Source organism: Platichthys flesus, chromosome 21, assembly GCF_949316205.1.
Source record: "Platichthys flesus chromosome 21, fPlaFle2.1, whole genome shotgun sequence".
In the NCBI taxonomy this organism is placed as follows: Eukaryota; Metazoa; Chordata; class Actinopteri; order Pleuronectiformes; family Pleuronectidae; genus Platichthys; species Platichthys flesus.
The window spans coordinates 4,576,750-4,603,787 of record NC_084965.1 but is presented as its reverse complement, the minus strand read 5'-3'; the positions used below and the strand labels follow the sequence as shown (position 1 = coordinate 4,603,787).

Here is a 27,038-nt window from a genome sequence, read left to right as displayed (position 1 = left end):
CTCAAGAAACCTTTTTGTTTGGAGAATCATCTGCAAAATGGACGATGCTGTACTTAAATATATATCTAATAAGAAGTGATTGTTAAAATCCTTTTAAATATTTCGCACCATCTGAAATTATGTTTTCAGACAAGTTGCTTATTGGTTTCAATGGATTAAGGGATGCTAAAAATTCATGAATATTTGTACAATATGTATGTAGAGCTGGCTCTTCAAAATTGATTGCTTTTTTTAAAAGCTTATTTTCTTACAGGATCCTGCACAAAACACTTATTTTTTGGGGGGTTAAATCCCTTGAAAACATAAAGGGATTTTACACCTTCTCAATTCAGTCAAGTCCCTGTCTGTTCTTATATTGAGCTGTAGCTAGGACAGTGTTAAAAATCTGCATCAATTCTATGTCCACCAAGCGTAAATTAAAACCTTAAATTCCTATGAAATAGTTGCGTTCTGTGATATGTGAGGCTGTGAAATTAGAAGATGTGTTTTTAACTGGTACTTTAATGTAGAGATCTGACTTCCACAACACAAATGTAAATACTAATGAACAACACTGTGGGTTCCCTTTTATTCTTAAAATTTTTATGTACAAGTGCGACCGATTAATTTTTTTCCAATGTACATTCAATATAGAAAGTTTATATACGTAATATTACATTAAACATTTTCACAAATTGCACTAGTCTTTCACATAGATTCAGAATCAACGTCATTCGTCACATGGTAGCAGAAGCTCAATTCCGGTGGTTATTATTCTTTATAAATATTCTAGTGCTTTTTGCATTCTGGGGGGGGGGGAGAGAGAAGGAGAATTACTTTAAAAAAGACAAGAGACAGAAAACCTTCAGAGAGACAGAGAGAAGAATGAAATGTGAAAACCAGAGGAATAAGAGGCTGGACATTTTGAGATCTGCGACAACCTTGAAAGAGTGGATGGAATCATCAGTCTGAGGACTCGAGTGGCATTTTCTTATGAAGAGATAAGAGAGAAATCATATACATCCATTTCATGACTTCCTATTTTAACTTGGTTCCTTTTCCAAATGAGGATTCTTTATATAGACAAGTAATTTACACATTTATGCAAGAGTTGGAGAGGTCCTCTGCACAGACGTGTCGAGGCCACCCTCAGGTACACAGAATATACACATAGCCAATCGGGAAGAGGAACTGGATAATGGAGAAGAGACAATTAACGTAAGCTTCAGTCTTTCTTATGAAAAAAAGAATCTAGTAAAAAATATATTCATACAAAAAGTAAACTTCTGTGTTGTTGGAAGAAACAAGAAAAGTGGAACAGAAACAAAAACAAACGTGGTCATCCGTTAAAACAATTTCAAAATGTTTGTGAAGACTTGAGTGCCATTTGGAAGGGGGAGAGGAGAGTGATGCTGGAGGCGGTGTCGCAGAGATTTTGGTGATAGTCAATGACGGCCCTCTCTCCTCCGTCTTCCTTTCTCTCCATCCCCTCGTCTGGGGAGCGGAACAGTTTCTGTCCGAGCCGCGGTGGTGGAGCTGCAGGGCAGTCTGGCTGCCTGGGCGTGACTCTGTGTGGGTGTGTCTGTGTGTGTAATCGTCAGCCTAGGTCTCCAATGTCGTTGTCCACAGGGGGCGGGACGCTGGGCATTACCGTGGTGCCAGTTCCTGCTGTAAGGTAACCTGCTACTCCTGGACCTGCAGGGGGGAGAAGGGGAGGTGAGAGGCAGCGCAGGTGGGACTTCTGAGGATGGAGCTACAAAGATGAACTAAGATACAGGAAATCAACACGTGCATGTGTGAAGGGATGATCACTACAACGACTGAAAGGTTCCAAAGAACAAGGAAAATAAACGTCTTGTAGAGTGGTCTTACAAAGGAACTGTTTTCTTCTCCATAGCTGGCTTAATAATGCCAAGATTTTATGTTTCTTCAGGATTTTTTTTGTTTTCCCATCAAAAACCATATAATACAGAAGAGATTCTGACTTTTGCACTGGAATTTTAGTAAATTCCTGACGCTGTGGTAGGAAGTCGGTACGTGAAGATAGGATGACATGGTTTAAAGTGCTGCAAGGATGGAAAATGAAAAAATTAAATGGGGGGAGGTTGAAGATGAAAGTAAAGAGGGAGGGAATGACGTTAGGACTGAGGTCAACGTCTACCTGCATCAGAGCAAGAGAGAGGAGGGCTGTGAGGGCCGAGCTCGGGAGTCTAGAGCCCACCTCGCAGTGGGCTGCTGGCGGCCAGGAGAGAGGGAGTGGAAACCCCTGAGAAGGAAAATGTGGAGGACAACAAGGAATGGAAGGGCAGAGCCAGGAGGTTATAGGAAGTGGAGATAAACAGGGTCGCTGGATTTAAGCACAAGTGAGGAGTCAGCCACGAGGTGTTGTTAGGATAAAGCAAAGCAACAAGATTCGACAACAGCTCAAAGACACGTAGGACTTACCTTGTGAGCAATCAGGAAACATTTCAAACTCTCTGCTTGTTAGGAAACTGTGTGTTGGACAGGAGGTTAAGTTCATTAAACACTTTACCTGTCAGGTAACCTGCTGTCTGCGACTCTGAGATGAACAGATCATGTTTCTGGTCCTTGAAGGCACTCCACACCGAGGACCTCGCAAGAATCTCATTCACCTGCACAGCGGGGAGCGATGCAGGGTTTCAAATGAGTGGAATAACCAACACAAATAAAAATAAATAAACAGCAGTAGTATTCATTCAAGGGACTTGATTGATAATTTTTTACCTGTTCGCCGAACTGAAGACTGCGAGTCATGGACTTTAGAGCCTTCACTATCTGGGCCTTGGTTGCTGACGGGTTGTCTAGTGTCTCCAGGCCGATTCCTTCCAGTAACCTCAGGAGGTATGGGACCAGCTCCACCCTCAGAGCCTGTTCAGTTCATTAACAACAGAATTAGTCCAGCGTCAAGTTATCAAACATGTAAGAAAAAAATACATAATAATGTCAGGGGTTTACCTGGGAGACCAGTTCTGTCTGCTCTTTCTGAAACATGCGGTTGAGAGCTTCACAGGCTAATCCGGCCATGTCTGCCCGAACCTTCATCCCAGTCATGAGGGGACCGATGGTCTCCAGAGAAGCCATGGAGCGCACACACAGCTACACACACACACACACAACACACAATGATTTAGTGTATGTGTTGTAAGAAAGGAAAAGTTCACATTGAGTCAAGCAGCGCTGTGTTTATTTTACAAATAAGAGCTTGACTTTATTTTCAAGTCTAAATCCCTCATTATGTTTTGCTGCTTCATGCTGAGGTTCCCACAGAGGTTAGAAATATTACTGTTAAAAGCTTTAACTTTGTATAAGTCATCAAAGTCAAACAGTATTTTGCTGGCCCTGTATTTTTTTGTGAGTCTCCTGGAATCTTTCCTTATGATTTCCCAAATATTAGCTGTGACTTTTACTCACTTATAATACATGAAATATAAAGAAATTGGGCGTAAAACAGTTCTTAATAAGGACACATCCCTGCAATAACAGATATTAATTTTACAAAACTGTCTAAGAAATTTTCAGAGAAATCCTGAATCTGCAAAATAAATCTGTGTATTGAGACTTCACCTCATTGTCTGACAGCACGTGGATGAGGCGGATGGAGCTCTTGGGTACGGCGTTGTTCTTGTGGTTGAGCGCGGCTATGATGCGAGGCAGGTGACCCAGAGGAGGAACCTGGTCAGCCAGCTGGCTCTGTGTGCTGAACAGACAAACTGCTGCTGTGGTCACCGTCTCCAAGGCCTCACCCTGCAGGGACCAGAGCCATCAGTAAGACGTGTGAGAATAAAAGAGTAAAACTATTTTGTTTGCCTTTCTCAGTAGAGTAAACTCACGTGTGGATTGTTCTTCTCCAGCAGCTCAGTCAGAGTCTCCAGGAGCGACACCAGGAACTCGCGGGGCTTGCGCAGCACCCAGCCGGGCTGAGCAATGAAGATACGCAAGAAGACTCCACCAACCTCCAGCTCACCCTGTCCTGATCCGTAAGCCACCGTGAAGTCCTCTGGTAACTGAGCACACAGGCCGAGAACATATTGTCACATTCAAACAAACACAATAAATTACTTTTAGTGGAATAAAATCACTATTATTGCTCTTACTTTCCAGTTCACATCAGGATTATCCTTCTGCTGTTTAAAGTGCCTGGAAAAGAGAATTCAAATATAAAAAATCATGTGAGACAGATAGAACTCTAGTAGGTACTAGCTTGCAGTAAAGTGTCATCAAATCAAAGGTGTCGTACTCAATCATCATCTCCCGAACAGTGGTGGACACTTTCTCCCTCGAGCCGTCATTCCAGATGAGTTCAGGGTTTTCGTGCGTTCCCTCAAATATGTGCACTGCTGCCTCAGCATTGTCTCGCATGGCGTCCATGAACACACCAGGAAGGAAACGCATCAATGTCAGACGCACCTGGCAGAGGGTTAACAAAGAACATGTTTTACTTGTTTACTGACTTTTTTTTATTAATTTATTATTATTTTCCACTTCAGACTGACCTTTGGTCCAACCAGCTTGTCTGAGGTCATTTTGGAGAAGAGCTCCGCCGTCTGTGTGCGAACCTGAGGGTGCGTGCAGTTACAGAAGAGGTCCAGCAAGTATATCAGGGCACCTGAGGAGCAGACAGATGAACATGAACATCTGAGCATTAGGAATGCATGTAAATATAGAGCACTCAACAGGAAATAAGAATTTTACTGACCTTTGGCCATAGCCTCTTTGACTATCTTTGTGTTCGAGGTCAGTGCGTAGAGGGTTTCCAGCACCATCTGTCTGCCTAAAAGACGTCAAGAAGGGTTTTAGTCCAAAGATACGACACTATAATAACTACAGAGACAAAAGACACACTAACTATAAGACAGTGAGTTGTTTGTTGTGTGTAAGAAGATCTTCTTACTGGAGGGAAGCGAGTGCAGCAGCAACAGAAGGTTGGACAAAACCAGAGACTCAGCGATGTTGCCCACACATTCTTGGTTTGATGTCACTGTATTCACAACCTGCAGAAGAAACCAATATGATCAAAACAAGCAATCAGAGACATTAACAGTATTTCAGGTTAAAGAACTGTTTGTTCATACCTCCAAAACCAGCTGCTGCACTTTGCCAGCTCCATGAACCCGCAACAACGAGAAGAGCAGCTTGAAATGACCGATACACTCCGACTCCGAACCTGTGAGTTGACAGAGGAACGTGATTAGACGATAAATAGACGGGTATATATTTGTTCCTGAGGTAGAACGGGCTTTATATCTCACCTGGGTTGTTCTTGATGACATTTCGAAGAGCCTCTAAAGCCATCTCAGCGAAGCGGAGCCTCTCTGCGTGCTGCTCGGACTCCACCTTGTTACTCTGACTCATGGCCAGCAGAGTGTGGAGGTACTGAGCCTGGGATCCAACATAGTCCAGCAGACTGGCTGCAAATGCTTTGGGATACTAAAAGCCCAGATGATAAAAACAACGTTACAACATTATAAAAAGGCCTTTGTCTATTTTATGGAAAAAACAAATCTAGACCTAAAATGGATGTTCACACAATAGATCATGCTCGGCTTTATTGGTGGTGACCAGAGGACATTTTGAAAGGGCCAACAATAAAACATAAACAAAGAAGTTAAATGTGGTTGTAACTATTTGCTGATCTTTCACTCACCTCAAGTGGAAAAGACGGCTGCTCGTTGTAGACCCGCACAAAGATCTCTCCCACTATCAGCTCCTTGTTGTGATCAGTGAACACAAACTCTGCACCAAAGCTTTTATCGTTTTCACCCTAGAGGGAATAAAGCGGTACATAAATTATTTTTTGGATTACTACCTTAAAGCTTACTAATTAAATCTAATGTCAATATCTTACCCTCTTGATGTTTCCCTCCTGTTGACCCTCCAGGAACTCCAGCAGCTCAGCTCGTGTGAGGTTGTTCCAGATCAGGTACGGGTTCTCTGAGTTACTATTCAGCAGCTTCAAGACCTAAATGTAACACAAGGAATGTCAAAGTCAGTCTGTTGTGGTTGTCTATATAAGAAGATTCCTTGTTCCTTTCCATATGTTCAACTGACCTCGGCAGGAGTTCCTCTTCCCAGCCTCCTCGAGATGTACGGCGTTAACATGGCTGCTAAGCTCTTTCGAATGGTGGGGTTCTCAGGAGGCGTGCCATCGATGCCATTGGTCTCTGAAACGGGATTGATTCCCTCCGGGTTCTGCGGAGGCTGGACGTAGCCTCCCAGGCGGCTGAGAGCTACTAGGCTGAGCTTGGCCAAGCTGTTTGCAACCTCCTGCTGGTTCGAATCCTGGCTCGCCTGCACACCGCTCTCCTCCAGCGTGTAGTCGTAGTTGAAGAGGTGCACCAGCAGATGCCAGAGCACACCAGCATGGTACAGATGGGTCTGTAGGAAGAAATCCACTGCAAAGGAGCTGATGCACTGCACGGCCAGTGCCGCAGTCTTTGGGAGACCCTGAGAAAAGAGACAACATGGATCACTACAGAGGAAAAAACTTATCTTTATAACTTGTGATAACGTGTCTTTTAGGCTTTTTTTTTACCAGAACTTCCATCTCTATGCACAAGAGGATTATTACAAAGCTTGACAGGCCTGTGCTTCAACGTTTTAAGACAAAAAAGTGCTTTTTCATATCACAAATCGATATTCAAATCTTTTCAAAACCTCTCACCTTTCCATAGAACAAGATATGACACAGGTCCCTGATGATATTGGGCAGTTCAATGATCTTTTCCCTGCATTCCTCAAACTGGGCTGCCACACTGTAACACTTACAGATGTGCCCGCACACCTGAGGGACAGCAAAATGTTAAAATAGTGTTAAATTAATCATCGACACTCTTCTGAACACAGAACAACAAGAGAATAAAGAAGTGTTTGGTGATGATTTTACCTGCACAGCCATGTCATCAGGTTTACTGGACGCCGTTAATACAGCAACACACCGAGAGAGAGCCTCCAACAACATCTGATTAAACACAGGCAAAAGTTTATTATTCAATCATTAACAGTTTCCCAGTTCGCCAAGAATATAGAGAGCTTGAATGTTTAATTGTGACAGCTTGATATTACAGGATTAGTTTATTTGTGCATTTACCTCGATGCCGCTCTCGCGGCGCAGCTCCTCAGCGTTTAGAGCAGAGCAGTTGACTGTGTGGAACGCCAGTTCAGCGGCAGCCGGGAGGAGTGGGGAGGTTTTGGAGAAGAGCAACCCATCCTCTGTCTCCATTGTGATTGTTTTGATGAGCATGGGGTAACCGGCGTATTTGTAGGGTTCCAGTTCTGTTAATAGACAAAGAAGCGGCCAGATGACTTAAAAATCACAGAAAAAATCTATTTCTCTGCAATAAAAATGAAAGTTAACCTATCTGCCTACCTTGCTTGTGTTGATTGAACAGGATGCTCTGAGTTTTGAGGATGAGGATGATGTTTTCTGGGTCGGGTCCATCCAGGATTCGGGCCGATTTTGTGCAGAGGAACTCGTAGGCTTTGTTGACTTTCTCAAACATGTCCTGAAGGAAAAAACAAATTGAAAACAAATAGGAGGACATTCCAAGTCCAGCAAATGTTCTATCAGTAAAGACTGTAATACACACCCTGCCCTCTGGGTTCTTGTCAGGATGGTACTTCTGAGCCAGTCTGAAGTAAGCCTTCCTGATTTTACTCTCCTCGTGCCTGAAAGAAAAGCGATATTAGATAGATATTAACTAAATGTATGGTGTCCCTCTATTTCTAGACGAAAACCCACATTTTTAGAGACCTAGTATCTAATATATGATTAAAAATTTCAGAAAAGTAATAATTCAAAGTCCACTCACTGCCCCTGTCCTTTGGGGAGGTTAAGGACTTCGTAGGCATCATCTACAGACATGGAGGGAGGCTTCTTCTCCACTTCTCTCTTCCAGGCTTCAAGAGTGTCTCTTAGCAGCTTCACCTGTGGGGATGATAGTTGTGGATCAACATCTCAAAAGAGCCTCTCTGAGAAATACAAGCAGGACATTGATAAGAGGGTTACGGTTAGAGACTTACAGCATCTCTAATTGTCCAGTTCGGGAAGCGGGAGGTGTCACAGAGATGTCTGAGGTAGTAGATGTTGCAGAAGAGCTCGTTGTCCAGCTGAGGGAAGCTGATCACGGGGATGGGGCAGTACTGGTAGAGGGCCCGCGTATTGCTCTGCAGTCTGGGGCTGAAGTCAGCTACATGTGCCGCTATCTTCTCAATCATCATGCGCCTGAGGAAATTCAAACAAAAAGTATTAAAATTCCTATACACCAGACGGCGGCTTGTGAGTGTTGCACTTCTTAATAAGTCCTTTAAGAGTAGAACCTAATTAAACATGACAGGAACTAATTTCTACCTCATCTCGCTGCTCCAAATCGCCTCAGGTGTATCAAATTCCCCGAGGAATATCTCAGAGAAGCGCTCAGCCTCGTAGTTCTCCAGATAACACACCATTGCCTCAGGCAGCACCGTTCCCAGAACACTACGCTGCACGATGTCCTGACCCTTAGACTGCGGAAAGGGAAACATGCAAATGTCAGGTTGGATTCATAAAATATTTCAATTTATACTGTAAGTTTTAGCTCTGTGTCTGAAATAAAGCATTTCACCTCCTCTGATTTGAACGCTTGCTTCAGGTGAGTGTATTTCAGGAACCTACAACCACAGGGATATAATTAATAACCACAAACTCATACATGAAAACACGCAGAGGTCACTATGATCCTTCACAGGTGCCATCGAATACATTTTTTATCCTTATCTACCAACACATTTTCTTTGATTATGAAAAAGAAGCCAAATAGAAAAGTATATTTATTTTGTATTATTTCTCTGGAAATAATTCTGGCATGTGAGGATGTTTGTATGCGTCAGCGGTTTCTGGTGAGTCCTCACCTTGCTACAGGAAGCACGTTGGAGCCCGTGTACATCATGATGAAGAAGAAGATTCCAGTTAAATAGAGCCGCTGCAGATTGGGGTTGTCTTGCATCACCAGGTACAAAACATTGGCAACTTTTTCCACCAGGATCGGATCAAAAGTCAACAACAGCTGGAGAAAAACAATAGAAGACCATTATGATATATGTTTAAATGTATTCATTGGATTAGATGTGACAATTTAAGGACACATAAATCAAACTGTGCAATTACCTGGACAATGTGCGGGAGACAAGCATTGTCAGTGATCATCCTCTTGATTTTAGGTAAAGGACGAATAATGGCATTATCTTGGTCCCTGAGTAAAAAATAAATAAACAGGTATATTACCGTGGTGGTCTCTTAATTTACTGGACCATTCAAAACAAAAGACACACACAGTCTGTGTGGTCCTCACCTGCTGGGGTAGTAGGAGCACATGGTGATGAGCATGTTAAGGATTAGTGTTGCCAGATCAGACTCATTCATCACTGCCTGTCCTGTGGCCAGGAGGCACCATTTCAGCTGGGGGATGGCCTGCAGGGGGCGCCAACCATCCATGCCCTGAGCCCAGCAGCGTGTCTTTGCCGTCAATACACCCGTGCTCCAAAACTCCTGCATCTGGGACAATAAAACCGGACCACAAGGTTATGCATGGGTGGCTACTAGAAAATAAAGTCAAAATAAACATTAAAAAACTGCAAGGGGAATTGTAATTACCATTTATTATATTTTGATAAGCTATTGTTCGCAGGACTTTCCTCCGTTAACCTACCTCCTCAAAACTGAAAGGTCCTCTTCTCTCTTTGTCTGCGTTTCCAAAGTACCACTCCTTCTCACTCTCCCTCTTCATGTCGGGCGAAGCCTCCAGCACATTGGTCTGTGGAAAAGAAGATGAACTCTCTTTGACACACGCCACATAGATTAATTAAAAGATTCTCACGCTTGGGGTCACTGTTGAATTAAATCTCATCTATGGCTCAGTGAGAATTACAACATCCTGTGTCATGTGTGATCAATTAGATCAATGGAGTCATACTTTTCATGTCATGTAACTCTAAAACCACAGCAGTGACGTTTTCTACCTGCAGGGGCACAGTAGCTCTGCTGGTATGCAGATGAGCTAGCGTCAGCAGGTCCACCAAGATACGCACTCCATTTGAATCCATCACCTCCTTCACATTTTTCTGAAGAGTAAAAAGGGAATAAATATTCAGGACACAAAGAAAAAAGTGGGTGAAATGAACGGGTGATGCTTCTTTTATTAACTCACTCTGTTGAGAATCAGCTTGTTGAGGAAGAGGATGATTCGGTCTCTCTCCAGTTTGTCTGTACACTGAAACCACAGAGGTATATTTTAGGGTTAGGGTTAGGGTTATTCATTCCTGTATTTATGTACACTTTCAGTGACATTTTCCCCATACTCACTCGGTCCAACATGCCCACGATGTATTTTGTATCTGTGAAGGGGCCGATCTCCTCAAAGCACTTGCCATAGACGATTGAGAGCGCCTGCAGGCACAAGCACTTCATCGAAACTTTGGGTGTAAGCAGAAAGCGATGGTAGAGCTCGTTGAAGAACTCGTATCTAAGAGGAAAGAAAGGGAGAAAAAACTTAAAATCAAATGTTGGGATTCAGATAATAATGATAATATTTGTGCAGCTATTTTGGTTGCAGCCTTACGATCTCTTGATGGCATTCGATTCATCATTTTCATCCTCCTCGAGCAGCAGACGCAGATAATAATCCCCAATTTTGATCTCATCTGAAAGGCACTCATATTTCACCTGCAAAGAGTTATATTTGTATTAGATGTATAAATAACCCTGAGTCTCTTTGGGGTATTCACAGCAGTATTGCATTGGGAGCTTACCACACGCAGTTATAAATGAGTGCAACAAACCTCGAACTCCTGGTGATTCCAGGAGATGACGGTGGCATTGCCGAGCTCGCGGTCCACGCCGAAGGCTCGCATCTCCCCCTCCAGAGCGTCCCGTAGCTCCTCCCTCGTCTTCAGGTTCCAGATGAGGTTGGACCGTGCATGGTCGACCTGGAATCTTGAGAAGATCGTACAAGAAAGTTAGGAGAGTAACTAAATGATAAATAAATAATCTAATAAAATGAATATGATCACAACACAAGGTCCAGACAATGGGGTGAATAAAGTTCTTTCTATAGGACTTAACATACCTGTAGTAAAAAAGCTCCCAGTTGGATTCAATCTTTATTCTCTGCCGTCTTTTCCTCAGGATGACAGGCTTTTGGTTTGGGTTCTGCAAATGAAAGACAAGAAACATTAAAGATCCGCATCAGTTTATCATTATTGAATATTCTTGTTATTCCAAAAAGAGAGTTGAGGAGTTAGAATGGCGACAACGTGATACACAGACAAGAACACCTGAAATGAATGGCACCAGTAACAAAAAATGTTTTTGAAGAATGGAAAAAAGTCAGATATTGGAACGATGAGACAACAACACTAACCTGTTAAAAGAAAGACAACATTGCACCAACAGAGACAATACGTTAATGAAATACAAAAACCAAGATGGGATCCCAAAATTGGGTTTGTTCTGTAATTCTTGCAGGATGAGTCAGGCGTTTGCAGAAAGTACATTTCGAAACCGCTTTTTGAGCATTTTCTGCTTTTCAAAATTAGGCCACCGAATATTTTTGCTGCAAAGACAATGTTCCTAATATGACCTGAAGAGTCAAACTAAATGGCTCAAATATTAGTTGATAAAAGACACAACAGGTTGAACACGTCCTCTACTGAGAGCAGGACAAGAAGAGACGTGTTCAAATGCTGTTGTTATCTATCGTGTAAATGTAAAGTGTAATATGTTATTATAGAGCAGGAAGTGAGTCATCAACTGTCAGAATTAAAAAACCCACTCAATATGCCACATGGAGATGGAAACACGTTTTTTGTCAGAGAGAGAGAATATAGGCATGGATCCCGTTGGTCAGTCCTACTTACCAGGTTATTTCTGTCCTGCTGCATTGTATGACAGCAGAGAAACCACACAAGACAGAGGGAGGGTAGGGTAGAGACAACACAGAGAGGTTATTGTTCTTTGGGTCAAACACGAGAATTACAACAGGGTCACAGGTCACTAGGCTACTGATACAAGGACAGTTTCGTACAAATCTGTCACTAAATCCTGCAGATTTAATATCTGATAATCCACTAGATTTCATTGCTAACACCAAATATGAAGGGAGCGTTAGAGGTGCACATATAAAGTTCTGGATGTGACAGGGAAATGTCCAGTGAATGCAAGCCTATCAAAATACACAGTTGATCAGCATCAGCCATTTTGAAATGAAGAAAAGGAAACAAGAGCACGGTGACATTCAGGGGAAAGGGTTTGAGTTACAGCTTTGTTTGAAGATAGAATTCATTTTGTTGAAGCAGGCAGAGAGCAGGCAACAGTTAAGCTGACACCGTCGACCTCCACCCAACCACACACACACACACACACACACACACACACACACACACACACACACACACACACACACACACACACACACACACACACTTTCTATTAGACACACATGTTCACAGGTCTAATCTGAATTATCTTGCATCTACTAGATTTGCATCCTAACAAAGGTATGCTTTGAAAGTTAGAGAGGTGACCATTGGAGTTGAATAACACATTTACCAGAACAACAGACTATGGGGCACATTCTAAATACACCTGTAATGGAAAAAACATCTGTCAAACTAAAAGATGCACATGCAGTCTGGACAGTAAAATTGCAAAGCACTGCATCTGGACATATATGCGTTCTCCTCTCGGTCAGAAAGCAATAGCTCTGCTTCCAAAGCAAGATGCAGAGCAGCTTCAGCTGAAAAGTATGTTGCTGTGTTTGTCTCTGGACACGATGTTCAGAAACAGCAGGATGAGCAACAGCTAGAGAAACCAGAGCAGCAGCAGCAGCCACAACAGCAGAGGCGTATCTGATTAGCGAATCAGCCTTTTTACTCACTCTGTAAGGGAAAATAAATCCTCACCTCCTTCTGTGCTATGCCCATCTTATCTCTCCAGTGCATCAGAACTATATCAGCCTTCTCCTTGGCAAACTTCTCCACCTCTTTGGCTGCTTTGCCGGCTAGCCGCTGCCAATCAGGCACTCTGTTTCGGTTTAGCTGGTCCTGTGGAAAACACAGAAACACATGTTAAGAACCATGTAGAAATATAAAGCATTGATTATATTTAAAACTCCTCATTTGTCTGGATACCTGGGCGATTTTCAAGTTGTCCCGAATGTGCATCCTGTCCACATCTTTCTCTGGGACGGGGTCAGGACTGTCCAGGTAAGCCAGCAGGCCTGTTGGCTAAGAGTAAAGTGAGAGAGGAACACAAAGTGAACTTAAACAGGATGTCAAAGCTGCCAGACTTTCGTTACAATAATAGTTTCTGCCATGAGTATTGGACAGGCATCAAATACTCGTTTAAAAGTGCCAACTGGGCAGATTTGGAGCCGTACCAGTATCCTCTTCAGGAGGTTCATGGCAATAGGGTTCTCTGCTGTCCACAGTCCCACCAGGTGACGACTCAGTTGTCTGAAGAGGAAACATGTGAGCATGTGAGCCATTGTGTTATTTGTCAGACAATATGCCTTCTTGTTTATCTACTGTAAAAAGTGTAGCTTATTCTACTGCTACATTAGGTTTCACAGGTTGATAGGAAAACTGTTAAGTGTGTATTGGTTGAGGTTGGACCTGTTGGTGAGCATCCTCTGATCAGAGCTGATGGTGAACAGAGATGTGTGCAGATGCCTTGGAAGAGCCCCTTCACTTAAGGCCAGCTCCTGCATCTTAGTGGCTATTTCCTTGTCTCCCTCCTACAACAAACATGCAGGTTTATTAGCAACATAAATCCCGGATATTAAAGACAGAATAATTCATGCTGAAGAGCAGCTAACCCGTGAAATACGTACCTCAATAATGGCCTTCATTACCAGCCCAGCTCCCTTCACTATGGCCATGGAGGGATGCTAGAGATAAGAACAACAGATTTCAGTTCACGAGAATGTAATGAATTTATCGGAGTCATATTATGATCTATTAAATAGATATGTGGCAACAAGCATCACCACAGGCCAAACAAACATTTCAAACAGGCAGGTTTGAATTGAAAATATTAAAGCAGATGTAGTTATTCATCAGTACGTAAACCAGCCACCTGGAAGAGTTTGAACAGGGTGCGTCCGTTTGACGCAGCCATCTCAAGCAGCATGTCAAACTGCTGCCCCTCTGTGGTTTCACTGTAGGGGGCGCAGAGGGCAAACGTTAAGAAGTCCAGCAAGGAGCTGATGACCAGCGCTCCTGTTCCTTGGTCCTGGAAAAAAAGCACGAGAAGGACAAATGAGCGTGGTGACCCTGAAAAAAAACCCATCTCCTGTTCCTCATCAGCCTGATAGCCTGAGCTAATGCTGAAACAGGCTTTAACAATGAAAAGCAATATACCACATTAGTGATGAATTTTTCAAGGAGGTTTTCCAGGAACTTCTTAGAGGACAGCAGAGAGGCCTTGTTCAGCTGCTCCTGCCTCAGGTCATAGTCATCGTGCATCGGCTGGAGGAAAAGACACAGGATAAGGTCTCAGCCCAAAAGCAAGAAACATATCAATCAACGAAAAGGTATTTCCATAGCTAACAAGTTACTTACACACATAAGGGCACAGAGCATGTCTATAGCAGCATGTGTCACACTGTTGTTGTTCCTTTTTAAAGCTTTAACCGTCTTTACTCCCAACTTTTCCCTGAACCTAGAACACACAAACATAAATTCACAGATTTAGTAACACTACCACAACGACCATGCATTGACAAAAAAAACACAAAGAACTGATATACAGTAGAGTATAAAATATAAAAATGTATTATTTAAAAAAAAAGGTCTGGGGGTGGATACACAAAGAATTCATTGCTTTAGTAGAAGCTCGATTCTTTTTTCTACTGAACTTCAGAGCATAACATCATTAAAGAGGATTTCCTCAAAGCAAAACCAAAACATCTAAGTATTTATAGAGATCTGTTTCTGAAGCTGTGTGAGGGAGACACCAAACTGCAGCAATGAATTTTTCAGGAAAAAACAATCTGGCTCGTTTGCTTCATAAGGAATAAACAGTAAATACAGTTTCTCTCATACATCTCAGTGATGCGGAAAGATTCAAAGTTTCTATATATTTTGTTTTGTTTTTTTATTTCCAGAAATGTAGAGGATAGATGGAATGAAGCAGATACTGGGAGAGAGATGAAGCCACAAACATAAGAGGATGAAATGGCGAGAGTGAAAGGTCAAGACAAATTAAGGCAGACAGCTCGCCTGAATGGAGTGAGGTGACACAAGCTCTGCTCTGAACTGCCGGTAAAAGGCCTGAGATGAAAGCAGAGCAAAGATGAAAGAGGAGGAGGCCGAACAACAGACAGCTAAGAGGTTAGTTTGAAAAGAAACGAGAAGGAGAAGAAGTAGAGACGGACAAAGGGCAGACTGAGATGTATGGATTGATATTTACGTAGCATCTGTGAGTCCAGCCCCTTGACCAGACCTTGGAATGACAGAGCATGCCTGTTACCAGCAGCCCAACAAAAGAGTATTTTGAAGAAATAAAGCCAGAAGGTAGAGCAGAGCATCTGTTGCATCCTTACTTAGGCAGCTGGGTGAAGGCCTGGAAGCCAGCCTTGGAGGCCACTAGGCGTCGTATGGCCTGGAAATGGCTCTCCAGCTCAGCGTTAATGGCGGGCAGTTCGGCCTCCTGGGATAAAAGAGCTAGGATGGCGTTGTTGATGAGCTTCTCCTTGTTCTCGGAGAAAAGACCCTGAAGATTACAAAAACGGCGATGGGGGAAATTAGTTTGAATCCTGCCTGAGCAGATGGGTGAGTAAATCACACAGGAGCCGAACACACTCACATCTTGGGTTACTGCATGCAGCACTCCACTGTACGATATGTTGGCGTTGAATCTGAACACTGCATCCGCAAAGTTTCCATCTGAGCAAAGGAAGGAGGGACGGAAGAATTTAACAAAGAACACATCACCTGACATTTTTAACTAGACCAAGAGACCACAGCCATGTGAGCAGCTGTGTGAGTCTGTAATCACAAACATAACCCCATAACTAATGCATTACCATATTAATTGAGTCTAGGACATGAACATTCAAGAAACCGTTGAAAATATAATAAATCTTCATATAAACCAATGTAAACGTTATCAAATACATTTTGCTTCCTGAGGATTAAGGGCTCTGACTCACTGGGAGGTGCTGCCAGGAATTTGAGATGCAAACTCTCCACCTCCTCGTCAACGGGCATGCTCAGCAGGCCCCATCTCTGCCCTCGCTGTGTCGTGGCCATCTTAACGCACACATCCCTGTTGCCTGATGCACGGACTCCATCCAGTAGGCTGGCTAACAGGGAGTCCCTACACACACACACAAAGAAATGTTGATAAATTCATGACACTGATGAGTGGTGGGGAGCACTGGTGACGTGTTTAAGATGTGCAGCAGACACATGCAAAAGAAATGCTCTCATCTTCTAAACAATATAAATAGAACCGAAAATAGGGACAAAAAAGGTTAATACATTTACAAAAGACAATTTACAAAAACACAGGACTTGCAGTGTCACCACACACATAAAGAAAGATGCATGTCTTACCTTTCTGTGGAGGAGAACTTCCGGATCTGACCTCTGATGAACTCTACAGTAAACACCTGAGGGTTGTCTACATCACAGATGAGAGCAAATACCTGAAGGAAGAGGAAACGTTCACTGAGTCAACTCATACATGAAGAAATAAACACAGGTGGTGCAGTTAAAATTTAACTTCAAAAGACGAGAGAGAAGAGAGAGAGATTCTGGGTATTTCAGCCTTAAAAAAATTGTATGGCTTGCTGTTGGTTTAGTGTTTACCTCGCCGAAGGGTTTGATGGTGGCTATGTTGTATGACGCTGGGTCTCTCTCCACTAGACATGTCTCTGTCAGTGCCAGGATGCGCTTAACAGGTTCCTGGAGGAAATCAGAAGAGAGATAGAGTATTACAATCTGTAAAGGAGACTCCCGTTAGGTTCCTGGACCCAACTATAAGAAACAAGATGATGCTAAATGTTCTGACCTGGTGACGAGGCGTGATCTTCTGCACCACAAACTCTGCCACTGAAGTTATGCTTTCATCCGAGCTGTACTTCCCCAGCCGGTCCGTCACAAAATCCTCGAAGGTAAGAGTCTCCTTCCTCAGTCGTAGCATGATGCCAATGTAGTTCCCAGCATGCTCTATGGCACTGCGGATGATTTCTTCTCTTTGCTCCGAGGCAAACAGATGCTAATAAGAAACAGGACACAAGGAAGGAAAATCGTATGTTAGCAGAGACAGAAAATAACAAAATCCACTGAAGCATAAACACAGAAACTCCATAAATGCATACCAGCCGGCTGAAGCCTCCATAGAGGATGCAGAACCCTCCCTGGTAGTCAGAGACCTCGGCGAAGCCCTCGACATTCCGATAGTCATAGGAACACACCACCCGGTTAGTGTTGGGGTCAATCTGGTCGATGCCGCCCGGTGTCACCTCTAAACATACAGGCTTTCGTGTGTCGCTCCAGTGGTGCTTGTAGCAGTTGTAGCGCTGTTGGAGAGCACACATGTAGTGAGACACGGTCAGTTATAAGTCACCACATACACTCAAATGTGATTTTAAATTTGTATTGACTCTAGTACTTACCCGGCCAGTTATCTTTCCTTCTGAAAACTCTGTTCTGAATCTCTATGAAAGATAACAGAAAAGAAAGATGATGTGATGGTGCTGACTTACACAGCTACATGTCAAATTGTTGCAGTGCTCCACATATTAACACTTTTAATTGGTTCTATGGGGAAATACCCAACATGGTTGCTGTGTTTTAATACCTCAGCATAATGAGCTTATTTCTACCACAACAACAAAAAGCTGTCTGAGGATTCACATCTGTGATGAACTCAGACATGGAGTCCAAGGGCCTGTGATTTGCAACCACTGCATTCCCAAACAGTGTAAACGTAGTGACTTTGCTGCCAATTTCATTTCTTTTTTACCAACACAGCAAAAATGTGCAGCCATGATGACACTATGAGAAAAGCAATAATATGCTGCATCAAACCCCACACCTGAGATGAAAAATGTGTGTATGACTTCGGTTTAAATAATTTCCTATAATGGCGGTGAAGCGGTGCAGCTGTGAGTCCTTTCTTTTTCTCACCAGTGCTTCTGTGAGCAGCTCTGTTCGGTGCTCTGTCGAGAACTTGAGTGTTTCCGACTTCTTGCCACTGCCTTTGCGGAATGTGAGGTTGAACTCTGTTCCCTGACCTTTTCCCACTGGACCGATACCGCAGATATCTCCATAAGGCCACTGTTAAACATAAACAGCAACAACACACAGATGAACACAAAAAGTCAGAGACAGACAAAGTTCAAATATAAACAAGTCAAGTTCCTCTAGTTGGCATTTACACCATCAACCACAACTTGAAAATGTGGTTTTAATGTTGTGGGCTATCAGTTTATAAGCAGTATATAAACATTTAATAATGTTTTATTAGATACTATAGTGAAGTTACAAGCAGATACAAATGTTTATTAATATATTTATTAACAACTGTAACAACGTAATGAGCAGATAATGAATGACACTTTATTAAGTGTAAAAATATTAAATACATCTTGATTTAACTGCTAACATAGGGGACTTTAAGTGGTCCAAATGTATTTTTTTTAACATCATTATATTTTCAAAACAACCCTGTCGCGACTGGATATACTAGATATGGATAACTACAACTAAGATTTAGTGTCTGAATGACGCTGGACCTCCTCTGTGACTGGCTGCACATACACAGATACTGACCTGATTTGTTACTTCTAGCGTAGCGGGGTTGTAAGTGGTAATGCCATGTGTCCCCACTGAGAAGACTCGCTTGTACCTTGAACACAGAGATGAGATGAGTCAGAAACAAAGTTAACCATCACCGGCTTGCACAGTGGAAGCAGCAGCAAGTCAGAAGACAGTGTGACGTCTGTACGTCCTCTGGGCTCATGATGAGTCAGGGACAGGTGACATCACTGGACATAAGTTACCTGATGATGTCAACCGTTGAGCGTCATTATTTCAGTTTCAAGACTTTTAATGAGCGAGTAACGCAGATGAGGCCACAACAGGGTGAAGGGATGATGAGAACAGATCATAAACTAGCACTTAAAGCTGCAAAATGACATCATGTGAGCAGGAGTGAAAATAAACGAGTAGCCGTTAATTATTGTTGCTGCCTCTCATTGTAGACGAGTAAAATAAGACTGAGTAATTCCCCATTTGAGCCATTATTACTATGAGATTTGGTGTTCTTTCAATGCATTTATCATATTAGGTCCCTCCAGCTTCTTGTGATGAGTCACTTTCTGACACTGAAACAAAAAACACCAATTAATTTGAAGTGTTAAAAGAGGAGGGAGCATCTCACATAGTAGGAAGGAAGTGTGAAGTTCTACTTTGCAAATCTTTCTGCGTGTTACACTCTGTGAATTTGTGTGCATGTGTGGTACAAGCGTGCAGAATGGTGGTGTGTGGTTGATCAACAGTTCCAGGTGGCATTTTGTGCAAAATTTATAACATTCTGCCTTTGGTTTGATTTGAAAATGGGTCATTTGAGGTTTTTAGATTCGGGCAAATTTTGCGGTGAGGCAGGAAGTTTCCTGAGGTGATGAATGACAGAGTGGTGGTAGGGTTCAAATGTATTTTCATCTCCGTACAACATGTTCTTTTAGCACCTCCACTGTAAACTCAACATGCTGACTGGGATCCTTTCTGTCTTGTACATCCTAAATAACTGGCGGTGATACCATTTAGGGAACTGGAGCAATCAAAGAAGCAGAGTATGAGAAAGACAAATAGTGAGGTTACTTCCACATAATGCATTTGTTCTTGAGTACAAAGTCCATGTTTAACACAAAGAGACAGGACAGTCCGAAGCCTGCGGCGAGGCCGAAGTGGAATATTACTCCCACAGTCAGTCTCCCTCCTTGTGCAAATGTCATGTCATTTATTTTTTGGACACCTTCTCCATTAGAGAGGCTGGAGAAGTAAACTCTTTCTCTGATCTCATTATCTCTCCCTGCAAGGTTATGTCATCTGACAAAGAATGAGACCAAAACTCTGTTCTGATTTCAGGGTGTTGCCTCTGTCCACATTATGACCTTGGTGCTATGTGGCTGTCTTAACTTGGGTGTCAGCACAGACCTCGTCAATTATTCATTCTCTCTGGGCTCATTTTATCCCCCTGCCAACTCTATAGTAAAGCAAAGGCAATATCTGACCCTCCGGGGGGTTTTAATAAGTGTGCAGGATGTAAATAAAAAGGAGTGGGCTAACATCCAATTGCTGGTTTTTGCACACGTACTTGGTGAGTGTTCTTTGAAAATAATGATACAATAACAAATAGATGATCATGAAAAACTATTTACTATTGAAAGATAACCACAAAGACTGATAGAAGTAGTCAGGTGCATCTGCAAAGTGCCTCTGCGGACAGCTTCATAACAAAGTGATGTAGTGCTGAAAACAAAGGAGAAATAAAGTACCACCTTCTTGTAGGAACGAGGGATAAGGTGAATGAGTGTATTAATCACAATGTAGAGACTCATCCAACAGACCACACACTCAACATAACGAGTGACTTTTAACCATGCTGCTGTCGGTAAGAAAGGGACAGACATGACTTTTTAAGACATATATGCATTTGATTGATTTACAAGATGTAAATCCCACTTAACATCATACATACAGATTGTGATAAGTATCAGGTTACTTTTCATTAGGTTCTACTGTACAGTGAGTCTTTAAAGCTTTTTTTGCCACTACCACGGTTTCATAATGTATCACATTAACCAACTTCCTGTATCTGACCAAACTTCTTCACAACTGCCACTCCTCTTTAAACAGCCTAAATTTCTCAAGATGCACTTGTATAGTGACAAACAAATCTCTATTTCCCACAAAGAGAACAGATTTGTATATCTACAAACACGGCGAGGACAACGCTTCTTAATCCTCTAACCAAGAATGAACAAACACTGGAGTTCATACGTGTAGAGTGTGGACACAGAGCTGACTGTGATCCACAAACACACACTAGAGAATAAAGGGATAGTTGCAGTACAACCCATGTAACAGTATATCAACAAGCATATCATGTATTTGTAACAGCTATTCCTAATTGTTCAAGGGGCAATATAAAGTCTTACAAAGAAATATGTTGATATTTTGTCAAATTGGGGGGGGAACAATGGCAAAACTCTGAAATGAAAAATAAAACCAAGATAAATCTTTAGTCTAAAATCACAATTTCCCTTCATTAGGAAGAAACAGACAAATCTAATATACTTAACAAGCTACAGTCACAAGACTTAAATTAAACTTGATCATGAGCACAGAGAGAGAAGGGATATGCTGCTGATACTCAAACTGGACACGCTACAACTCTTTAGGTCTAAGATGCAGAAATGCTTTAAAGGCTAGTTCTGAGTGTCACTCAGTATTCAGCAGATAACCTTGTAGAGACACTTTCTGCAGTCACGGAAAAACTACAACAGAATATCCTCCAGGTCTCTTTCCTCTTCAAGTCTTTGCAGAAAATCTTAAAAAAACAATACTGGCACTTTTTGAACCACCGTGTCAAAATTACTCCTTATTTTTGGCCTTTAAGGGAAAACGATTGTGAAATATTTGATCCCCATTGAAGACAACAGTGGCCCACAATATCTGTGTCTGTGAAGCAAGCTTCAAAAGAGGATATCCTCTTTCATCATCTCTCGCTTTCTGTTGACCTTTTGACGATTTCATACAATCTCTTCAAGCAGCAGAAATGCAGATGACACACACACACTAGTTTTCTGAATCAAAGGAGGATGTGTCCAGTAAATATTCATTTTGTAAAACACTGAAGACATTTCCTCACTCAAGAACACTCATATAGAGCATGTGAGAAAGGACCGATGCAGACCGACATTTTTCTATCTTCATGCCCAAATTGATTTGAAGTGGAGGCCAGTGGCTATGAAATGTTCACACACAGTGAAACACAACTTTGTTTTTTTTTTATTAGAATCAAAGATTAAAATGTAAAACAAGTAGACTTGAGTGAGTAGTTGGCTGATTGCGCACAAGCCGGCGGTTATGGAGAAGCTGATTTAACCCACTCATGTGCACCAAAGACGGTTTCATTTTCATTTCTCTTGCTTTCTCATGTTCAGCTTTGTGTCTCTCGCGGAGGGTCATGGAACCAGCAACTAACCCGTGCCAAACTAATTTAGACAAACCACCAGTGAGGGTGTACTGTGCTGAGCATCAGTCGCCACTGTCCATCACATATGCATCAGCACTTGTTTCTGCCGGACACTTCAAGAAGCATTAGCCGGATGAAGCTCAAATGGCGGCTAATGCTCTGCAGCCCTGGTTAAGTTACCAGAGTCAATGGCGAGCCTTAATGGGGCCATTTAGAAAGCAGGTATTGGTAATGTGATCCTACTGGCTCACTGCTCTAACTGGAGCTTGACCACTGTATTAGATTGAGTCTCTTCTAGTCTTAGGGCTACATTGACATGTGTAATTTAAGAATAGGTTATAATCTGTACAATGAAAACAAACTGTACATAGATATAATTCAGATAATGAATTGTATGAATAATGTATATTACATTTAAAGGGGCCTTTCATACATACTATCAAACTATCGAATATGTCCATTGGAGTATTTTAAGGACCATGTACTAGTACTTTTGATAGAAATATTAATACAAAAAAGACGAGGTAATAATAACATTATAATTATATATATATATACCCTTGGGTTAAGAATCTTTTTATTCTTTTGTGTCCAGACACAAACATCAGTATATGGATGTTCATTGCTCGATACCAGTTCTGTGCTGCGTTCACTATCAGAGTCTGTTTCTTTAGTTTAGATTTCATACGGCTGCAAAGCTCTACAGAAACACCACAGCTGATCAGTGTTCAGCAGACGTTGCCATCCTTGGCTGAGATAAGGAAGTAAACACAATGGAAGCCCTGAGTCAGGATTGGAATATTTTCCTAAACCTCCGTTACAAGGTGACAAAGAGAAGAGTCGACATTAATGTTGTCTTGTAAACGGACACAGAGGCGACGTGACACAGACATTGCCGTCAGCCCTGAATCCAATCTGTTAGGCTTAAAAATTACATAGTGGGTCTTACTTTCCCCTCCAGGAGTGTTTGGTGGTGTAGAAACAGGCCAGGTCTTTGTTGTCCTTGACGACATTCATCTTCTCACAGGACCTACAACACAAACAAAAGTTAGCCTTTCCATATATTCAAACCAGATACAGCAAACATTTAGAAAATAAAAGAACGGTGGAAGATTGAATGTATTTATTTGTCACACAGCAGATGGAGGTAAGGATCTCAGTCAAGTCACCACACAACCTGCACCCAGACCTTAACAAGTCATTCCTATGTCAAATCCATTCAGCACACATGCCACCACACTGCAACACACTTAACGCAGCCTTTCAACATTTTGCAGCTCATATAAAGAGACTCCCACCAGACGCTCCCATGGCTACAGAGACAACAGACCTGATTCCACCCATTCTTCACTCAGATTACCTCAGCTACGAGACATAGCTTCAATGCAGGTTGCAGCACGTCACTTCCATATCATTACAACCCTCTCCCCTTGGATATCTCCACTGGGGGAGAGTATGTTCAGCAAAAAATACATGAAGTAAAGGTCTTCCAATCCATGCTGTTATCACAGGCACAAAAACAACACAGCAGTGGACCAGCTGAGCATTTGTCAATAACGTCTGGTGCAGAGCCGGTGTGGTCTATTGATCCCCTTTAGATAAACAGCCTTGGAGACTTATTTGGATGAAAGATCATTGTTATTTGTGACAAGACAGCTACACACACTCAAACCAGGACAGCATATTCACAAGGATCCATTTTCTTGTCACTAGATCTGGAGAGCTTCCTTCTAAAATAAGACACACAGCATCTTAGGATGGTAGTTAGAGATGAAAGCTAGAAAGACAAATTGGTAGTGACCAGACCATTGTCCAGACAAAGGAGGGAATAACGGCCTTTCCTTTCCTTAGTGCAGTAACTTGCTTGCGACTGCACTGTGACAAGGGGAACCTGTGTCAGCACTCTGCCAGGATCCTGGAAAAATCTGACTCCTGTTTTCCTTCCTCTACGTTTCAGTGCGCAAATGAAGCAGGGAGCAGAAAAGTAGGTTCACATGATGGAATCCACCGTTCACCAACAGTGTCTGGAGCAGGACACAGATATACACACTGGTTTTCACTACACTGGATGAGAACGTCTACAAATGATTGATGCCTGTGCTGGAGAAACAAAAGGTGCCAGGAACAGTGCAGGGCCAAGTTTTGTATCGACTTTGTTTTCTTTCTCCAAACATGAATTCATGGAGCTGAATACGAAATGTATTTCCAAGCAGGGGGGTGATAGTGGCACAATAGATGTGAGTGACAAGCAGAGCACAGCATGCACTGCTGCATAAGAAGTCAATGCACTTTCTGTCATGTTACTGTGATGCCTGTAAAAAGAACCATGAAGGCAGCTTCGAGGATTGGATCATGTGATTACCCCCGCCCAGTTCCTCCTGCTAGTATGCAGATCAATAGCACATTATTCATGGTCTCAGTTTAGGAGGAGAAGACAGGGAAGGAAATCAAATAGGAATGCAGCCTACAGCACACACTTAATTAACATAATAACTTGCTCAACACTGGTCTCACAACATCTGAGTTTTGATAATTGAGTTATACCTACATGCTGTAATTTGGACAGCTGGGGAAGTGGGAAAAATCCTATAGTGCATACAGGCTCTTGCAAAAAGCCCCTGCTAATAGGATTGTGACAGACTGCAACAGGCTGCAGGTTACTGGAAACACACCAGTTACAGCCACGATATGTTTAGTGACAACTACGTCTCAAAACGGTGTCATTTTCACCCAGTTCCTCACAGCTGCAGTTCTACCACCTTTAATAAAAACATAAAGAGCAGGGGGACTGCAAGTACAAGGGTTAACCTAATCATGTGCTCACTATTACATCACTATATGGTCATAAGCATTTTTAATGATAAAGATCCAAACCAGACCTCGGCTAGGAACTGCAAAAACTACATATGCAAATATACAATGAGTCAAAACAATGACAACATATGGACCTTCAGAATAAAATGTGAATTCAGTCCGGACATGAGAACATCCTGCTGGTTCCCCCTCTTTTAAAGATGTCCCTGCACAGAGGACATTTTGCAATGGCCTCTGTTTATTTGCCAATTATATGAAGCAATCTCACCAGCAGCACAGGAACATTTAACCCTCCGAAAACTTCACACATCACCTCGTATGATTGTGGCTAAAATGCACGAACGCCCTGCTTGCAACACACTAATCCAATCAATTCACAGATGTCTTCAGATTTAAAGATAAACGTTAGATTCAACAACGTCTCATTTCAATTGTTAAACCGTTAAACGGATGCGCGGTGGTAAACCTCCCGATCTGTCAACTGCATCCATGACAGGCGGCGTTGACGTTACCTGGCTCCCGGGCAGCTAGCTTCATCGCAGCGGGCCTACGTGCTTAGCTAACCGGCTAAAAACAAGCACGACAGCGCCGTTCGTGTTTATGTCTACGCCGCTGCTTCGCATCTAAACTTCGACGGACACTTTAGCTATCAGCGTTTATCTGTAAAATGCGAGTGAAAACGCACTGAAGGAGGGGGGAGGCTAACGCTGAGCTAGCCCGCAAGCTAGCTTGTAGCATACCAGCGAGCCTTGCTAGGCTACTAGCTAGCAGCGGGGTCCAGTGGAGCGGACATGGAGAGGATGGCTGCGGGGAGAGTGGCAGCTGCTCCCGGGTGCGTTTACCTGTCGACTCGCTAGCGGGCGTTGTTCTTAGCGGACCCTCAGCCCCCCACCCTCCTCCGACTGCGGCTGGGAGCTGCTCGGTTTTGCCCACTGTGATGCTGGAGGTGCTCGGTGACGCCGTGTTCCCCCAGACAGGGCTCAGGACGCTGCCATATTCCTGGTACCACCAGTGTGCCGCTGCGCATGCGCCGCGCCTGCCCTGTCATGCGGCTGTCAGCTGATTGGTTTGTCTGGACGCGGAAGTGTCGACGGACCTGACTCCAGATCAGTTTTTCACATCAGTTCCCTCAGGGTTTGAATAAACACACACTGACGCAACTGATCTGGGAACAGTTAAGACAGCCTATGGGCAGAAGTTTTTTTTATTTTCGTGCTACTGTTTCCGAATAGAATGAGTACTTTTCTTTAGCTGAATGCATTTATTGGCTTTAGTTTATTTCTTTTTTCTTTGTCATTTTTCATTTTTAGTGCAACACTGACTATTCTTTAAGATGTTTACATTAATTTGTATTTATAATTTAGAACGGTTTTTATTCTATTTCATTTTGTTTATATATTAAATATAATATAACGTAATTCAAATAAATGTAAAGTATTTTTATAATATTATAGTAACCATTGATAATAAGAACCAATTCTTATTATCACTGAATACAGTCTGTGGGTTGATATGACTGCTGTGCCCTCTAGGGACAGTGTGACATCAATGCATGTGACAGCATTAGTCAAGTTTAGCACCATTATGCCTGCTGAGTAAAGCCATCTCACGCACACACACACACACACACACACACACACACACACACACACACACAAACACACATAGCAGCACTATTTCCAGTCTTTCACGAGCAGTTTACATGAACCTAATTTTCTCTGCATCCCTTTGCTAATCAATCATCTACTTATATTTATAGTAGGTGACTATAAAAATATATATATTTTTGAAAGTTTGCTAAAATAGCTCACAGACCAGCTGCTGAACATCAACATTCACAAATATTGGATTTGCCACACGAGCTAAAACACAACAACACCAACACATTGGCCTTTTACAAACTCCTGTACTGGTTACGATTGTAAACTAGTGGTTTCTAGATCCAGAATTAAATTGTAGGCGACTCACCGTGACTGAAGGT

The 27,038-nt window shown here is 42.5% G+C and overlaps 1 protein-coding gene across 5 annotated transcripts; it reads right to left on the bottom strand.

Moving 5' to 3' along the window:
- Positions 1–549: 549 nt before the first annotated feature.
- LOC133932552 (dnaJ homolog subfamily C member 13) lies at positions 550–26,061 on the bottom strand. Of its 5 annotated transcripts, XM_062379281.1 has the most exons (58): positions 25,900–26,061; positions 23,193–23,273; positions 18,814–18,889; positions 18,169–18,318; positions 17,655–17,696; positions 17,358–17,558; positions 17,048–17,254; positions 16,846–16,941; positions 16,591–16,682; positions 16,185–16,351; positions 15,839–15,918; positions 15,576–15,745; positions 15,443–15,475; positions 14,593–14,692; positions 14,392–14,499; positions 14,108–14,263; positions 13,863–13,919; positions 13,645–13,766; positions 13,410–13,485; positions 13,162–13,257; positions 12,934–13,074; positions 11,890–11,907; positions 11,100–11,182; positions 10,813–10,966; positions 10,593–10,696; positions 10,337–10,496; positions 10,182–10,244; positions 9,994–10,095; positions 9,684–9,788; positions 9,327–9,529; positions 9,143–9,227; positions 8,887–9,041; positions 8,601–8,646; positions 8,348–8,502; positions 8,020–8,221; positions 7,809–7,924; positions 7,587–7,665; positions 7,367–7,502; positions 7,088–7,272; positions 6,884–6,958; positions 6,662–6,781; positions 6,049–6,444; positions 5,846–5,959; positions 5,645–5,761; positions 5,250–5,427; positions 5,073–5,164; positions 4,892–4,991; positions 4,697–4,771; positions 4,494–4,606; positions 4,238–4,407; positions 4,095–4,137; positions 3,831–4,004; positions 3,565–3,744; positions 2,956–3,096; positions 2,725–2,868; positions 2,513–2,612; positions 2,141–2,245; positions 550–1,674 (listed from the first exon to the last, which is right to left on the bottom strand). In XM_062379281.1, the coding sequence occupies exons 2-57, from the start codon at positions 23,258–23,260 to the stop codon at positions 2,190–2,192; spliced, it is 6,777 nt and encodes a 2,258-aa protein (XP_062235265.1). In that variant the 5' UTR covers positions 23,261–23,273; positions 25,900–26,061; the 3' UTR covers positions 550–1,674; positions 2,141–2,189. The 5 variants fall into 5 exon arrangements, with proteins under 5 accessions (XP_062235265.1, XP_062235262.1, XP_062235263.1 ...); XM_062379278.1 differs by lacking the exon at positions 2,141–2,245; XM_062379279.1 differs by lacking the exons at positions 2,141–2,245; positions 11,890–11,907.
- Between the last annotated feature and the right edge of the window lie 977 nt (positions 26,062–27,038).